The sequence below is a fragment of the Apostichopus japonicus genome, chromosome 4 (genome assembly GCF_037975245.1).
Source record: "Apostichopus japonicus isolate 1M-3 chromosome 4, ASM3797524v1, whole genome shotgun sequence".
Lineage (NCBI taxonomy): Eukaryota > Metazoa > Echinodermata > Holothuroidea > Aspidochirotida > Stichopodidae > Apostichopus > Apostichopus japonicus.
Genome location: NC_092564.1, coordinates 14,673,513 through 14,693,121, shown reverse-complemented (window position 1 = coordinate 14,693,121; position 19,609 = coordinate 14,673,513). Strand labels below are relative to the sequence as shown.

At 37.0% G+C, this 19,609-nt stretch overlaps 1 protein-coding gene across 1 annotated transcript; it reads left to right on the top strand.

Annotated features, from left to right (window-relative positions):
• Nucleotides 1–2,797: 2,797 nt before the first annotated feature.
• On the top strand, nucleotides 2,798–19,099 carry LOC139966536 (uncharacterized). Its single transcript, XM_071969657.1, has 11 exons — nucleotides 2,798–2,968; nucleotides 5,479–5,554; nucleotides 7,974–8,088; nucleotides 8,494–8,654; nucleotides 9,100–9,260; nucleotides 10,486–10,660; nucleotides 11,962–12,050; nucleotides 12,979–13,105; nucleotides 13,491–13,595; nucleotides 14,217–14,344; nucleotides 15,919–19,099. The coding sequence occupies exons 1-11, from the start codon at nucleotides 2,939–2,941 to the stop codon at nucleotides 16,645–16,647; spliced, it is 1,896 nt and encodes a 631-aa protein (XP_071825758.1). The 5' UTR covers nucleotides 2,798–2,938; the 3' UTR covers nucleotides 16,648–19,099.
• The last annotated feature ends 510 nt before the right edge of the window (nucleotides 19,100–19,609 follow it).

Genomic DNA, 19,609 nt, shown 5'->3' with positions numbered 1-19,609 from the left:
AATCATTATATCGATACAGAGTCATTTCCTTGGTAAATGTGATTGTGAGCAGTCAGTGAGAGTCATAATTTCCACGAACAACCTAAATAGTAAGATTAGCGTGTGTAGGAAAGTCACGTGCATTTCGCGATTGGAAGTATGGAGGCGGGGTTATAGTCATTTCTATACCAGAGCCGTATTTATTATCTCTATATCTACTGCTCTGATTTCTAATTTGAGCGACGGTAATCCCGGCAATCCAATTGCCGAGTGGGACACGTGGTCATGACTTTGAATTGATCTGTAGATATATACGCTGTGTCATTTATGATTGTTGTTTACTTTAGCCTAGTATTAGTGTGTAACTTTGCAATAACTCAGGCAGGTGCAGGCAAGCATCCATGCACTCAAGTGAATAGTCAATTTACATTTGACGTCACCATTGCGCAACGTACATGGTATCTGCTATTGTCATCGTGTATCATGTTGGAAGTCGTGGAACGCAATGTCACTTAAAATCTGTATATACTACGAAGGTTCACGAAATATAAGGACAAACAGGAACAGAATATGCAAACATAGATATTGACGGTATAGGTCAGACGGTGGAATGATTCGTAAAAAATGACGTCATCAAGACAGAGCGTTAATTAATTCACATTCAGAGATATGAATAGGGGTTATAAATCGAGGGACATACAGTAGTTGAATGGTGGCATGTCGAGGCCCTCCACCCCTTCCTCCATCCCTTCCAATCGGCTTATACAATTTTCTTTGAACTTTCGCACGCAAAGTGGTAGACACAGGCAACATTTCAGTTGGTACTACACAAATGTAGTTAAAATGATGATTTTTTTGGGGGGGGGGGGGCGAAATGTTGAACTGAAGAGATATTTAAGTGATCAATTTATCACTTTGCTACAAATTGTTGAAATGATGACTTTCTGGGTGCAATTCATCATTTGTTTCATATGTTGAAATATATTAAGCAATCGATTTTTTTTTACTGAAAAATCGGTACATTGATGATGATCTTGTCACTCTGTAGCAAAACTGCTGAATTCACGTATATATCTTGTAATTCAAGGAATTCATCATTTTTTTTGCAAATTGTTGACAAATTATCTGAACAATTAACCGTTTTCTTGAAAATTTTCTTCATAACTTAGCATTTTGATGGCACCTTAACTTTCCCTGCACAAATAATACGTATAATTCCTTTTTTTTTCAGAAATATTTTTTCGTACGAGAATATGTTACGTACAACGCGGACAGTCCGCAAACCATAGTGTATGGAGGTCTATAGACTGGTCGCTCGTGGTTAAAGCCTATAATGGAATGATTATTGGGCAGTGGGTCACCGCATATATGTTGAATGCGGGCGACATGAAGTAATAGACAATATGTTTGATGGAAGAACCGTGCCAAAGTAATAGTTTTGCTACCTAGATGTTTGACGCATCCTTCCCGAGTTGCAGGCTTGTGACAAACATCCTCTTCAATATATCTTATAAATGAAATCTGTAACCGTACTTTCATCCAGTTTACGTTAACCGCTTGTTAACTCCCCGCATTTCGTCTGTTGTTTTCCACGGCCTATCGATTAATATATGCAAAAAAGGAAGCGGCTATCCAAACCTAATATCAAATGGTTATTTGATATATTAGTAGAATTCATACTTATCAAAAAAAAGAAAAAGAGAAAACAGCATTGTGGGTTAAACCACGAGAGGAAATACTTGGTAGCTATTGGTGATGGTTACACGGTATATATGCATTTAAGAGGAAAACATCCATTGTGGCTATATATCATTGTTCTAATAACAAGGGCGTAGGAACCGGGGGGCTGGGGGCGCCAGCCCCCCCCCCAGTGAAAAATATGGGGGGGGGGGCGGAAGTACCGTTCCGCCCCCCCCCGCTCCGCAAGTCAGAAAACCCCTTTTTCATTTCCAAATGAGAAAAAAATCTCATTTGAAGCACCAAATTGCATCTAAGGCCAGGTGAAAATGCAAAATTCTTTACAAAATGGAGTGGGTGTTGAAGTGTGCTATATTGCACCAAATTGCATCTGAGGCCACCTGGAAATGCAAAAAAATTCCAAAGGGGAGGGGGACAACCCCTCCCCTTAGACCCCTCCCCCAGGCCGGCCATCAGTCTTCAGCCCCCCACTCAAAAGTACCTTCCTACGCCACTGTCTAATAACGTTACGTTAAAGGGACATCCCGGTGGCAGACATTGAGAGACTAAACATAAATATATCATGCTACTTTAAACTGCATGTAAACCTAACTCTTCGTTTGTAAAATCAACAACCTATCGAGTCCGTCTCGAAATCAAACTTGGAACTGAGCAAATTTATGCAACTCTCCAATATAGATTGCAGATTTCACTGTACGAAGATTACATGAGAAAGTAACAAATCAATTAGACGGATTTAATTCGCAACGTCACATGTGTATATATATATGTATATATATACATGTACATATATATATTTATGTAAATATATACATATACATACATATATATATATATATATATGTGTGTGTGTGTGTGTATGTATACACACACACACATATATATATATATATATATATATATATATATATATATATTAATGAACAGTGAGAAGAAAGTTTCAACGAAACTGTATGCTTATTTAATTTTTCATGTATATTGCCTCCTCCCACCGGAGCCCCCACCCTCCAATGATCTTTCCATCTGTGTAAGGACATTTCCAACGCATCTCGTATCTTGGTTCGGTGACCTATGTTTCCATGCATGTGAAAGCACGGGATCTTTGTTCGTGCCGACCACCCACTTGCTGAACTACAATTCAAAAGGTTCATATAAAGGCAGACATTGAACGACTTCAAATCATTTTCCAAAATTTACGGCTGGTTGGTTGAACGACTTCTGTGTTTGGCTACTGTACTCCCAGTCTAGGCGAATCATCTAAATGAAGCTGGACAGGTTTGTGGCACTTATGGTAAGTTATTCCGTATTATTTTAGCCTAAGATATACAAATATTCAGAGTTCTTAAAGCTCTGTGTAGTACTGTAACAAGGTAACAGTGGCCTATTTTTACAAGGTCAACAATATAAGGTGCTAGATTAAAAATAAATGTGTTAGGAAATGATTTCGTTATCGATCTATATATTTATTGAAATCTGATCACTAATAGTGAATGCAATTTGCATAAGTATTGTGGAAGAGATATTTTGAAAACATGTGTTCAATTCACACAAGTTGTTTAAGCACCTTAACTTTGCATTTTCTAAAGCGCTTTTAAATTTGCTGTTCGTTCGACCAAACTACAGAAGCGCAGCCGGGAGCTATATTGTCAATCGCCCTGGATGTTGGGTTATTGTTTTAGAATTGTTGAAAAAACCATATGTTCCAATGTTGTACTCAGTACAACATTGGCTGGAATTGGATTTTTAATTATATACTTTGCTTCATTATAATAATAATTAACACAACTAGCTCGATACAGACATTAATACCCAATGAGCCCATGATCATGATATCCGTATTCCGTTTCACGTGAAAATATGTATATTGTCTTGTTCAGTCTTGCATGAGTGTTCCTTTCCCAGTAAAACGGGCCCTATCCAAAGAGGTACCCTTTTTCTGTGCATCAGTACAGAGGGGCCCCCTTTTGGTCGGGGCCACCGGCTCAGCACGGTCCGAGCCCATAGGAGTTACGCTACTTTGCCCCACATTCTTTTCATTTCGAAAGACGCACAGTTTGAAGTTCATTACACATTGAAGGCTTCGATTTTCTATTTGCCTTCAGTTTAGGGAAGATCATGGGATTTTCATCCCTAGATATCGCTAGATATTGCTAGATAACCATACAGTACAGTGCCCTTGGGATTTTTTCCGGGCCTGATCTTGGGAAATTCCAAAGTCGGGAGTGGTCACACTCCATGTAAATCAGTGCACGACCTTTAGACGTCACTAATACACAACCCGATCACTTGTTATCGATGTATGGCGAATGTATGACGGAAGTGTATGGCGGAAGATACATCACGTGCAGTCACCTGACAAAGCGGGGGAATAATTAAATAGTTCCAAAATAACCAAACTCAACATGTCAATCATCACCGAAATCGGGATTTGAAATATGTTAATGAGCTAAATCGATGATATGTCGATTTAAATAGGTATATGTCAATTTAAGTTTAGTTGCTAGAAACTGGTATAAGTCCAAGGAAATTGACTTCTACCGATTTAATTCGACATATCATTGATTTAAACTGATAGATGTTGATTTAAATTGACATATACCGATTTATTTTACTTATCATCGATTTAAACTGGTATATGTCGATTTAAATTGGTATATGTCGATTTAAATTGGTATATGTCGATTTAAATCGATGATATGTCGAATTAAACTGGTATATGTCGATTTAAATCGGTAGAAGTCGATTCCCCATGATTTGAGACTGATGGCCCGCCATAGAAGTGGTATGTTGCCGGAGTTTGTCAAGGTCTTGGTACTACGGGCGAAGGTCATTAATTAAGTTTCGTAACTCATCGTGAAGCGATTAGACGGGTGGGCGTAGGGTTGTGGGGCGCGCGTTTTCATGCAGATGGGAACAATCTCAAGAAGTGATGGGTGCATCCGCCCCCCCCCCTACGCCCATGATACGCCCTTGGATCAACTACATGATATTCACAGAAAACGTGCTCAATTCTCCAATTGCATTCGGAATTTATATTTAGATTCATTGTAAGAGTTACGGTACTAGGTTTGGGATAACAATTAGCAGGTCGGAGTGTATAACATTTTATCTCTGGATGGCAGTGTTGCATTGAAGGACGTAGGTCTAGTGCAGTTCGCATATAGATCCTGGTCTAATACTGAAAAGCGTCATGTTCCCAGACGACTCGGTCGAGTTCGAATGGAGTTTTAGGGTAGGGTGAGGCGCGCGCTCCCTCCGAAATCCTCGATCTGTCACTGGCTACCCTGTGTAATAGTGATCAGCGCTGTAATTATGACTGTTCCTCTTCACTTCCCGGTGTCTTGGCGTTTTTCGTCTACTCCCTCCTTTTCTCCCTTTTCTCCTTTTTCTCTCTTTCTTCTTTTTCTTTTCCCTTCCTTCCTCTCCTTCCTCCTCTCTTTCCCCCCTCTTATTTCCCTTTATTCTTTTCTTTTTTTCTCTCACCTTTTTCTTACCCGGGGGGGGGGCGCGCCCTCAACACCCCCCCTGGATACGCGCCTGCTCTCGGACTGATGTTTGTTCAATCCGTGCTAAAAACAAGTACCATAAAAACGTTCCTTCTCAGAAACAGCAGAAGAAAGAAAAAACTCGTGACAAATACACAAATTAAAAACGGAATTTGTCAACTGCTAAATTATGCAATTTGGACACCGAAATTCACTACTTTTAGGTAAAGGGTTTCTATCTATATCGGCGTTATCTAGAAATATGACATTTATCTAAGAATTGGCACTAATTCTCAATTTGCTTTTACTTCACCAGATGACGAGAATACTGTGTTTTACCTTCCTCTCCGTTGCCATGGCGACCATGTGTGGATCTTCTCAGACAGTCACGGGTAAGAAAACGATCAAGTTTGCACAAATCATTGTTTAATGACTCCAACCATTATTCTATAGCAGACGCAAGCATGTATGATAGAGCAATCTTCTCTGAAGTTGATAGATGATAAAAAAAAAATGGAATTGTATACATACTAATGCGAAACCTTTATTTTGTAATATTGAAAATTCGTCTCAGGGTTTTGTTATATCGTCATGACTTAATTATTAGACAAAGGCAGGGAATTAGTCTTCAATACATAATAGTTTTGACATGAAAAACCGGTAGCTCGGGCTGCGGTGGTTAGTTGAACATGGAGTGAGATGGGGTGGGGGTGGGGGGGGGGGGGGAATCAGTATCTGTTTATTATTTGGGTCCACCATATAGTCTCGGCCAGTTCCTTATACGTCGTCCTTGTCTCTTATAGAGCCTATAACTTTAAAATAATCCATGACGTTTCTTTTATACAAGAAAATTCTTGTAAAAGCATATTATTATTCCTTTTTTGCCAATCTAACTCATTGGATAAAGTTAATAAGAAGACGGCAACATACAAAATGGAAAACTTTGCTCTCTTGTTTATTATGGTTGTTGTTTCAACATTCAATGTACGTCCTGATTTGTTGTGATATATTATAGTGAAACATGAATGTCTTTGATGATAACGGTGATTCTGCACGAATTGTAGAAGTTTATATAAATGAAATACACAGAGAGTATACGTTTTGCACTTCCTTAAGGTTTCCATGCAGTTTTCTAATGTGTACAATTTTTACAATCCCTATACTTCAGAATGATGCATGACTTAAATAGTATCTTGTTTGAAAACATTCACTGCCGTGACAAATCAGTTCAATATTTCAAACAATTTCACGTAGATACCCGACTAAAATTTTAATGTTACAAGTATTTTGTATAGCTCCACCCCCCCCCCTTTAAAAAAAAAGACTCACCATGCACCATGCAGAACAGAGTGATCTTGCCTTTCACACGTTGTAAATGCAAACTGTTCAGTTCAGATGAGAGTATAGCAACACTTTACATGTGTTTCTGAAGAAAAAGCAACTGTGTTACTACACATTAAGTCTAATTAAGGTAAAAGTAATCAATTTCATTGAAAAAAAATGCTCAGTTTAGCTACGAGATTATGAGGTCCTCATATAGAAAAGCCAGGCCAATGTATCTATATGCTGGCTCGATTTGGTAAGTAAATTTTATGAGTCCAACTGTACCTTTGTAATAGCCCGGTTTTTTTTACTTCAAAACGGCGGTAAATGTTTGATTTCTAGTTGTGTCGAGCGAAATCAGTTTTCATAAGTATACCCACTTTCGCAAAGTACCAAATACCCTCTGCATTAATTCGTTGATCTGAAAAGTATATGAAGGAGATACAGTCAAACTATAGTATTGAAATTATGGATCAGACTTGTGAAGTGCGCAAGGGGGGGGGAGATGTGGGGGTGGGGGCGTGGCTCCCCACATGCATCGTTAGTTCTAGCATTTATTTAAGGAAGAATGAAGTCATTCTACCTGGCACAGTATGCTCTGTGATATAGGTCCATACTTGACCCATTTTTTGACTTTTGACCCCACCTTTGAAATACTGGGCATGATGCCACTGAATCAGACCACTCTTTTCGCAATCTGTATTGGCGACTACTGATCGATAAATCGGTTACTCGAGTAGCGGGGTACTCGGTATAGTCAGTCGACGACATATATTTCAATATACACTGTACTGTATAAGCTAAAAGCACAATGTGAAGTTTGACCATGACCTTGCTGTTACTGTGTATAACATATATGGTGCGCACGGTTATTAATCTGTAAATCGACATATGTGGAATTAAATGTCAGTTTCTTGTGCTCTCATTGGACAAAATCGTCATTTCTACCTTGATAGGATGTATCAACGGTTGAAGATTTCCTGACAAATAGCTAATTTCTCGTTTCATCAAGTTGGTTCATTCAGAATATTCTTGGGTTCTGATTGGAATGAATCGGCATATGGTGATTTAAATTGACCTGTTTCAGTTTCCCGTACTCTCATTGGAGAATAATGTCACATGTTGCAATATAACGCCCATGATTGGTAGAAACTGTCAAATCTAACGAGAAATCGGCATTTGTCGAATTCAATTGATATCTGTCAGTTTCTCGTACCGTCACTGGTGGACATTGTCACACGTAAGTCCATAACGCTCTTGATTGTCCATGGGAGATTTAGAAAAGTTACCAATAGAACAATTTGCAAAGAAATGTTACTTTTTTCTTCACCATAAAATTTTACCCAATTTTGTTGCCTTATCTATTTAAAGTGAAAATCATCTGCTAATAAAGCAAATTTATTTATTGGAGCTGTTAGAACACCTAAACGCTTCCACACCAACCTCTCAATCCTTTGGATGTTCCAATTTCTGCTTTCTCATCTTCAGACAATTCACAACTTTTGTGGTGCGACGACAGTCCAAATACGACCATCTCATGCTTCGCAAGGAAAGCGGACAATTCGACGGACGAGGTTTGCTTAAATATTGCGGAAAATTTTTTGTAAGTATATAAATGTATAGAGACCTTATCCGTCCTTCCGATCTTCCTTTGTCCTTATTAATCTATTTTGAAAAATTAAAATACACTTATTTTTATGATATACCCCCCCCCCCCCAAGTGATTCCGGGCTCAGAGGCTGTATAGCCTTTACGTCCCTCTCATCAGGCCTAGTGTTAGGATATGAATGGTATAGGACGTCAAATTTATGTTGATAACAAGTCGATTTGCATGGTAAGAAGTGCACTCTTGTCTAGGCATTTCCGTTGTTGACTGGTCACATCTATATCTGGCAGTAACCACTATAACAGCTAACGTTAAGTTCCATGATCTGTTATTTTTTCTTTCTTTCTTTCTTCCATTCTCCTTGTTTTGTGTTGTTGGATTATATCACCTGCTTGTAAACAGTCATGGTCTGACTCAGGTAGGCCAAGAGAAATGCATCAGTACCAAGGGCACGGTTCAGAAAAAGATTTCGCTTGAAGACCAAAGAGGGAATATTTATAAAATCACAGCACGACAAAATGGATCTGAGACACACAGCGTCCAGCTGAACTTGAACCAAAAAGGTAATTTTATGTTTTATGCATGCAGTGCTATGTTGGTATCGATGACGGTTGTTTCACAAGGACTCAGTTATTAAATAGAATATAGGTAGACGTTATTTTCAATGAATGGCATAACACTATACCCCCCCCCCTTCCCCTCCCATGCAGTGTCCTGTAAGAAGGCGAAATAGTTATAATGTTACTCCTCCATAAGCCTTTTATTATTATATTATGTGTGTATTAAATATAGATGAAATTATTTCACACTGTATTATTAAATAATAATGAATAATAATGAATGAAATACCGCCATATTCCACCATGCAGTGTCCTGCAGAAGGCACAAAATTTAAATGCCCGTCCATATCTGTCTACTGTATTATGTGCACCTCGGTTGATATCTGTAGCTTCCTACTGATTCCATCCTTATAAACATACTAAAATATTTACTCTTTCTTTCCAACAGTAATACCGGACCCACCTGTGAATGTGAGGGTTATACGTACAGGCAATGAGTCCTTTAACGTTACATTTGACTTCCCAGATTCGTGGGGTGTACGATCCACGAACATTTATGAGATCGAGCGACACATTCCGTCTAGCGGAGCAGATGAGGATAGCAAAACAGTATGTTACTTCTTTTTTTCTTTATCTTGAGATGTGATAAGCATAACATCACCGATGCGTATATAGAAATGAGGTACCGAAAGTTGGTTTCTGAATCCTTCACCTTCAATTGAAGCTATTTTTGAAGCTTCATTTACATTCATCTTTTTCATTGATAATAAGATTTGCGTAAAATATCAGACGCGGAACATCCATGTAGGGAAAAAATATATCCCATTGACCATTGTAACGGCGTGGGAAAGAATTCATATACCTACAGAAATAGCCTCTGAGAGTTTCCACCAAAAAAAAACTAAAAACATGAAATAAACATTAATATATTTTCTAAAACTGTACTCAACTAACTTGTGAAAGAATGAACCTAACGCGATAGAATTACGATACAGGTAATGAAATGATCGAGTGCACATTAACAACTGACACCAGGTGTATATATATAGTATTTAGCTGGAATCAGAGCGAGAGCGAGAGAGGTGGAGCCAGAGTACTACACTGTGCAGTCGGTCCAACTGGCAGACTGACTACGTAACAAGATGTCAAATTAGACCAAGTTTATCCAAATCCATATCCAAAGTGATGAAAATGTCTAAGCGACTTAATCCAATATATTAATGATACATATAGGATTATTCACAATTAGTGAGAGTTGGAGGGAAATTAAGAATGTAATAGAACTTCCTTGGAAGAATACATCATGGTAAAGAAGCGATATTGGCAGGAGAAATGCGGAACGAAAGGCCATGATCTCCCCCCATCCACCCCCCCCCAACGGTGCTGCCAACACCTGTAGTGTCTGATGTTACCAAAATCACGTGCAGGGTTAACTGCGGCTGAGTCAAGTATATAGTGGCGGCTGACGTTTCTTGATATCTTTTTGATCATACTATGCAATGGGTAGCACAATGCCCATGACATCCATGGAAGTATGCGATTAGTTCAAAATGCAAAAACTAGAACTAACATAAATCCTATAACAAAATAGGTTAATAGTCAGCTTGCTAATTGAAGATTTATTTTCAAAGAGAAAAGTAGAAGTTGAAAAATAGCAAACTGTATTTTTAGATACGTTTTATAATTATAAACGTTTCTTGTTGGATATTTTGAGAAACTTAAAAAAAAAAGCTTCAGATTTGATGGAGAGACTCATTACTGCCTCATTTGGTGCCAGAAATTAATTGCAACTCAACAGAGGGATTTCAAAGTATGTTTTGTTTTTCTACTTCAGGATGAGCTATTTGGACCAGAGAACGAAAGGAGTGTTACCACATCTCCAAAACTGAAAATATTTGAATTACCGGGTCACACCGAAGTGTGTTATCGAGTCCGTTTTAAATACGCCAGGTATGGCACTGTCTATGGCAACTTTTCCTCGTTATCGTGTAACTTCACAATAACGAAAGGTAAGCTGATTGACTTATATTATTAGATTGGCTATACATCCTGAAGCTCGCCTCAATAGTCGTAAAATGCCCTAAAATGCCTTAAAATTCAGCTATATGAGGAACAATTTTAAGAATTCGGCTTTGTAACATTGTAAGAAAATCAATGCAATTTTTATCCTTTCTCAATCTCCGGTAATGTAAGTGTATTACTTTATTTATATTTGTACACATTACATACCACACTCAATAGATAGCATACATATATTCGAAATTCACAGTTGTTAGTAGTAAATATGTTACCTGGAAAAGTTAGATCGTATAAATACATGTTTTATATTTCAAACATCTTTTGTTTAAAAAGAGAAACAGTTTAGGTAAAATAGATGCCCTCGCTGACTTAAGATGTTAGAAATATTCCGGAGTGGGATTATATATTTCACTGCATGGTTACCGACTGACCTGTATCCTACAGAAAGGTCACAGACAGGAACAATGCGCGCTCGCAGATACGATCTCCGAAATGTATTATTGAAAGTCAAAGGTCACTTGTGGTCAAGAGATATCAAAGTCTGAAAATAGAACATTATAAGTTGTGTATCATTTCCCCCCTTTAGTGAGTTCAAAGTCCACAAACCTTCTTATACACCCAAATTACAATGCTACACATTGGTTAAACTTATATTTAGTACGTTGTTCCACTTTTGAAGAGTACATAATTATATCCTCGATTTATTTATTTAATTATACCTTTTCAAGGACATCAATGAAATAAAATACCATGATGACGTTACAAACAATATCCACCATACTATTTCTTACCTGTAACTTGTCTCGGGAAGGTTTCGCATGACCATGCATCTACTGAATTTCCTGTTGTGATATCAATTGTAGTTCTGATTTATCACATCGCTGCTCGCCCCTGTAAACTTGTGTATAATTATTGCAACTGTCATTAATGTTCTTCAATTTAAAACTCCAAGGTACCCCAGTTTGCTGTCTCTGTGACAGCATTCAGTAACGAAAATAACGGCTTATATCTATATCTTTAAATTTCAATGCACGGTACTAATTTATATAAAAATATTGTTTTTTTTTATAGGTTTTGGTCTGTTTTATAGTCTTCTCGTGTTTTAAGATTTTTATGTTCGTATTTTACATACTGTTTAATTTTCGTTTATGTGTTTTCTAGACTTCTTATTCCTTTGATTTCTCTGTCTTTTTATGTTTCTATTTGTTTTAGGTTTTGTAAAGCACCTAGAGGCCTTTTGGTATTTGGCGCTACATTAAGAACTTATTTATTATTATTATTATATATACAGTTCCATCTGGTTCTCCATTGAATCTAACGAAAACAGAGGATTCGAGAATAAATGGACGTAAAGAAAGGACCGTAACTTTATCATGGGATGTAAGTAACTATATACAAATATTATTTTCCTTAGTTAAAAATGAAACTCCCTACACCTGCACATATACCGCCCTTATATATACATATGATAGTGGGATCACCAAGGCTCGTTTGTAAGTAATTCGAATTAGTTCGAAGCGAAGACATTAGACGGGATTTGGTTGTTGATGTGTCATAGCCCAACAAATGGAACTTTGATTGCAGATGTACACATTCTGATAGCTGTCTCTAATTGTCAAGATTGACTTGGAGTGTTAGCTCCGTACGTAGTTAACGCCGGTGCCTTTCAATCATAAGGTCCCCGGTTCTAGTCACTCCCAGATTAATGTATGTCGTCCAGTTACAGAGTTGTTGACAATTAACAATTCATAATCATGGGCGTTAAATATGACTCTAAGAGTCACTTCGGTCAGCTTGTGGCTTTGATAAGCCAATGAGGCTTCTTCGCGAGTTCTTGCTTGCAGGAGGATCTAAAATACATATACAAGATCAAACCATATCGGCGTAGTACCAGTATATATATATATATATATATATATATATATATATATATATATATATATACAATATCAGCTTTGTAATTGGTAAATATCCAACAATGATTATTTCTGTCAAACGCTGGTTGACTCGATGACGACGTCAACTATAAAACTCGATTCGGTTGTATAATACTTTATATAGTTATGTTATTCTTTCATTAAAGATATAAATATATATATATATATATATATATATATATATATATATATATATATATATATATATATATATAGAGTTGCCTGATGATCGGTGCGCGAGCCGCACACGTGAAACTCCGAGTAGCAGTATGATGATAGTTTAGTTAAGTATATTATGTGATATATATATATATATATATATATATATATATAATATCATAGTATACATTTGTTTATGTCCAATCTTAAAGCCCCCACAAGAAGACGACAGGAATGGTATCATCACAGGCTACAAACTATTGATTGTTGAACACTTGTCTCGACATACAGTACGCGAAAAGAACGTCAGTGGAAGAGAGACGACAGTGGAACTAGAAGGTAAATGGCACATCATTTTGATGACTATAATATGTAGAAAACAAATCCAGCTAGAGGGTATACTTTCATGTTATTTCGTTACCTTCATTAAGCAGAGGTACACCAGGGACTGACTGAGATAAATAACAACAAGAATGAAGTTTGACTGGAAATTGACTACATATGGCAGAAACTGTAGAGTATACAGACGCATCATTTTTTTTCTTCACTTTTTCATTTTTTATTCCACTTTGTCAGGTGCACGTTAGAGGGAGGGGGTTCATTGAGATGGCATAATAATTGTCATTCTGTAGACCAATATTTCCTTCCGATATTAAAGTAATAATCATAAAATAATGATGTAAATCATTTTTCAACAAATACGGTACGTTCCCTTTCACTTCAGATCCATACATAGATTATGATGTTCTTCTCTATGCTTCCACGAGTGCAGGGTGGTCAACCATTCATGCTGTGTTATTTTTGAAGGGATTCCCACCGCCGAATATAGGTAACTTTATATCGTAATTTCATCTTCAAACACAATCCAAAGAATGATCAATTCTTGACTTCTATTTTTAACCAACTCACAGATTTCTTCCACATTTTACTGATCCAATTTAGATAACATGAAATTCATGACATAATTTTTTTATACTTAGTTCCAACCAATTTGCGATCAAGCCCCCTTTAGGGGGGGGGGGAGTGAAACGATTGTCAAGGAGCTAAATAGAAGAGATTAATAATAAACTAAAAAACATTGAAGAAATATCTTATATGATATAAACGTATATAAATGTTATCAAGAATGGAAAGCCATGTGGTAAATTATCAAAAAAATAAAGCGAATGAAATTGTTAGCCTTCAATACATATACCAGCATACCATATAATAATACGACATGTGTGTTGTTTGGCTCTTGTACGTTAGCATACCGTAAAAAAAAGCAACAAATTCTCTTAGAAATGTACATGATCTTATTTTGTAACATGTTTAATATTTTCTTTTGTTTAACATGATCGTGCTTGTCTATGAGGAGCCGTAAATATATATATATGGTTTCATAACCTATATATTGGATTATAATTTTGTCATAAACGGCACCTCATACTTGTCTCTGCTTGTTTTCTAGTTCTGTACGTATTGGCTCCTTCTTTCGGAACACTGACTTTACTGTTACTTTGTCGAATTGCTTTTGTCTTACGGAAGAAAATGTTGAGTCGTCATCTTCCAGAGCCTTATATAATGCCAGAAGCTAGAGTAAGTATATAAGAATGGTCACCCGTTATTAAAATGAACGGTGCTTTCAACACACTGTCAAGATTTTCAAAAGCAAAAACATAAGCCGAAAAATTAAGCTTAGGATTTTCGAGGATTTATTAAAGAGTATTTTTTTTTTTTTTACAATTGCGAACTGTGGGGCACAACGAAGGATCTTGATCGCAATATTGACACTTTTCAAAGGAGACTACTTCGTAATATTCTCAACATTAGATTGACCAATAACAATTGGTTATCAAACGATGAGCTCTACAATGAAACCAACCAAACACCTTAGTCATCCATTGTCGCACATAGAAGATTGAGATTTTTCGGTCATGTAGCAAGACTCCAGGAGGACGCTCCAGCAAAGTTTGCTTTAAGAGAAGCATTGATACACACTGCTAAACCAATAGGAAGGCCCGTGACTACCTTGCTTGGAAAAATAAAATCGTTATTTAAGGACGTGAACATTAACAATTTCGAGGAAGCAATAAACCTTGCGCAAGATCGTGGTACGTGGCGGAGGTTAAGTCACAACTCCTAAACCTTTACGTTAAAGTCACAGTACTTGTTTGCCAAATATAAACTTCGACTTCTCCAGCTTACTGCACTAAAAGTTCAGTGAAAACGACACCGTTCAATGCAATGTTGATATTAATATTCATTTTTCCTCATTGAGTTATATGTCGTTAAACATTTTGAACTGAATAAAATTTGTCAGATTTATTTAACGAGTCCGTAGATTCACCAAGCTTTAATCAAAATTTGCAAGCCCCGCCCAACAGATCATACGCCAATCAAATCTCTCTGTTTTGTTTACTGTTTTGTTTAAGCCTAGGCTTACTTTCGTGACAAGCCTGTCTTATGGTTCCTGCTCTTGTATCTTTCTCTCGGTCTTACCGAGGTAGCTTGCGAAATTGTGTCATTTCCTTCCATTGCAATGAATAAACAGATTTTCAGACGTTTCCTCCGTGGCATTGTAAAAAAGTGGATGATACGAGTATAGGACTGCGTTACAATCTTGATCGGCCGCATGTGTAGACTATTTTGTTTACATTTGTGTAATAAACATGCTGACATGGGCGGTCGCAGTGATTTTACGGTAAATCGTTCCCGCCATAAGGGCAACAGAAAATAAATTTCTTTCTTTCGATTGCGAACAGCTTATCTCTATTAAACCCACCTGGTCAGAGTGCATTAAGAATAAGAAACATTGCATCTACTTTGGAAGTTTGTTTTCCGAAATTCAACAGCGAACACATATTGAGACTCTTTAAGACTGAAGTATGAGAATCTGATTATCTTCACCGATATCTTTCCTCACATTGCAATGTTATTCTTTTATTCTTAAATAAAAACTATCCACTTGATCTGGTAGTTCATACAAATGGCAAACTGTATTATTTCTCCAATTTGTATATGTCTGGCGTACGGTCGAGTGCTTCGTCCGGGAGGAATAAGCTACATGGCTGCAATGGCTACAATAACAATTATCTCAAGGCTAAAAGATACTCATTTTTTCATTTTCTTCTCTCATTTCTTGTTTCTTTTGCTGCATTTTCATTGAACAGATGATCCAATATCTTACAAGAAGACGACCTCCAACAATAGAGAAAGAGAAAGAGGTGTTTGATGTTTTGAAGTTGCGTCCAGAAACTACAGATCCCGGGAAACGGTACAAGTTAAACGGAGAGACGTTTTCGAAAGAAGTCGATACCGAAGACAAAACGGTAAAGGCAATGACATCTAAGGACGACCGTCACTCGACAGGAGAGATATTTTCGACAACAGACTCTGGCGTCTCGAGTAACTGTGATGGGACGGAGTACCTGGGCAGTGGCGTAAGCACTTACAACCTGTCAGGTGAGACCACCCAAACCACTGACGTCATGGAAAGAAAGACTGACAAAGTAGACAGACAAAGTGAGGACAATATGACGGAATTAATGTATGAAAATGAAGTTGGAAATCGGGTTGGTTCTCATGCGGTTGACGACGGATATCAAAACTGCATTCACGAAGAAATTAGCAAGCACGATGATACTGATAGATCATACCAGAACTGTGTTGAAATCATGCACGGTAAAACGCCTGATAAATGCAATGCCAGCAGTATTGACGTAGGCTGTTACGTCATTGGTGGGCGCCATGTTGACTCCCTTCGTGGTGATCATGGACATCATATGTACAGTAACGTTATCCAAGGTAAATCCCCAGGTGTTAATTGCCTTCATTGCGATGAGAATACTCAGTTGATAGTACAGGATGGAAATCCCGACGAAAGTCTTGAAAAGTCTTGAAAACTTAATTAACGATGGATATCAAATCCTGGTAGATTTTTTTCTGCTGGTAGTTATGAGGTAATTGAAAGAAAATTAAGCCATTTGCTTTTAGTATTTTAGTAGGTAGTTGATGCATGGAGAGTCATAGGAACATAATGTTTACTTCATCAAATTGGGTTAACTCTTCTTTAAATCAGAAGACACTGACATTGTTCTTTTCTTTGTATATTAATTGAACTACTAATCTGTAATAGTGTTAACGTTGAAATGGCAGTCGAACCCTTGTGTACTGCAGGTTTGAGCTATTTTGGGGGCTCGTTTGAAAATATTTCGCCACCAAGTTCTGAAAGGATGCTAATGTAATATTCTACGATCGATTAAAATGACGATTATTGTCATAATTATAAAAAAACACATTTATAGTATTCTGTAACTGAAGAATTAGTCAGCAATCAAACAGTTTTGTGAGAAACATCAATAGCATGTTACCGTCACAATAATCTTGAAGACATCTTTCAGTTGCTTATACAAGACAGGGCGTGGCACTAAAAATTGATTTCTTTCAATAATGCGCTGTGCATATAGACTTGTAGCAACAAACATTCTACGTTATAGATTTAACCATGTATGCAACGTCATGGGATTTAGGCCTTAATGCCTTAAATACGTCCACGTTGAACGTATGTCTTAACGATAGTTTCAACGTTACTTTTCGAAAGGACGTGCATGTTCGGTCGAATGAAGGTATTAAATAACTACTTTATATCTACACACACACACACACATATATATATATATATATATATATATATATATATATATATATATATATATATGTATATAATAATTTATTTCGTTCTAAATACTTCATTCATTTCGGGACAGGATGGCATAGACGCTCTGATACCATGGAAGATTCAATTTTGGTAGTCACAATTTTTTTAGATGTATATATTGTATATTAAGAATGGTTTTGTTGTGATATGCTGATGCTAGAAGCAAATTTCATATGGAATGAATTGAAACGTATTAAAAGGAGATGCTTTGTTAAAACAAATTTAAAAAAAAGAATCCATACATGCAAATATCCTCACTTTGAAGAACGTGAACCTGACTTCCCCCTCAGTCTAGAGGGACCATGTATATTTACTTTCTGAGTAATATTAATCCACTGAAACACGACCAATAATCATTCTAATTTCCTTGAAAGTCAATATACTGTAGTGTTTTCGGGGTGGTGAGAAAGTAGATTTTTCTCACACAAATTTGTTTACTCCCATTGTATTATTAGATGACAGTAATTAGAGGGCCTCATATGTAATCTTTGTAATTATAGCCTACTACTGAGAAACTTTTAGTGTGAATTGAAAAACTAATGAGCCATACGTATAAGTGTCATTTGAGTAGCTGATCTTGATTTAAATGGTGTAAAGACTCGCGCAAAAAGAAACGTCTAATGCCGGTAATCTGACCTAGTTTCGTATGAGGTGTAACAGAAGTGCTATAGACACCACCATCGATCGCAGAAAATACACCTACAGCTTGCTTTCCGTCGGTAATTAGACACTAGTGTACAGACAGTACATACAGCTGCGGTCAATACCCACAGCACAGTGTACCAACGATACAGCGATGGACATCCCAGGTCCAGCTAAAGATAACAAGGTATCACGTTTCATTACAGTCTGCATTTTGTAGCGACAAGAGAAAAACTTCACTTGCAACTTTTTCACAGGGCGGCACGCGGTTTGGGGCGAGTCTTCAATGTATTTGAAAGCCTGGGAAAGTTTTACTGCATGCATACGCTTATCTTGTTCTTTGTAAAAGGGGTGTGAAGACAGCTGGATTAGTTTAAGATTAGTGGATCAGTACCTGGGCATGATTTGTGTTTAAAAAGGGATGTAGTCGGTGAGTCCGAGTTACTTGTGAGTTGCTATACATGTTATACTTGTTAGTTGCATGCTAGTTTTTTAGTTGTTCAGTTGTTACTTGTCAGTTGTAAGTTGTCAGCTATTAGTTATTGTTCAGTCAGTTTTAGTTAGCTTGTTGTTATATAGCCTTTTAATTTAGCGTTTTGCGTTAATAAATAGAACACACTTTTAATAGCTGTAGTTTCGTGACTTATTTTGGAGCTACTATGTTATTCTTTGAACATTAAACAGTTCCGTTAAAATGTCTATACAAATTACGGTGGAAGATTTCCGTTTAAAGTTTCTACAATTTGGTGGCAACGCTACAATACCTTTAATGGACATTATTCGAGACCACCATGGGTGTTCTATAAGATTGTAAAGTATACGTTAGAAAAAAAGCTTTGCTGTTTCTTAATCATGTTTTTGTTTATCTGAACTTGAATGAATTGTGATACATTTCGAAAGGTTACATATGGATTAATGTAAAGTTACTGGACAATTTCAAACATTTCAAACAACATTTTGAATAAATGAAATGTACGCGTAAATCTTTCAAAGTGTATACCTATGAAGTTATTCATCCCTGAAACTGTCTTTCCCTCTGTTTGAATATATTTTCAGCGCAAATTACCATTTAAAATATGATACCCTGCTATTGTCAAAACGTGATAAATGTTCAAAGACCTTTGCAATATCACGTCTTCTCAATGAAAATCGTACCAGGATGGTTTGACATGGTGAGCCATTCAGTAAAATTGCTTATCTCTGCATGTCGAATTGTCACAAACATGTATAATTAATACACCAGAACTGAAGACCTCCCACGCTTCTGTTCCAATCACTTCTCTATTACTTGTTCCAACCACCCACTCGGTCATTAACAATTCATGTTTAATCTAATTAAAAATCAAAGATACGGACGGATAGTCTGTTTCGTTTCGGTTCAATCAGTGCACACAGATACACACAGGCTACAGCCTGAACACAGTAACTATACTGTAAATCTTAAAGTACTGTACCAAAGTAAAAACTGGATCGTGCTATGAAGCGGTAGCATGTGCTATTAT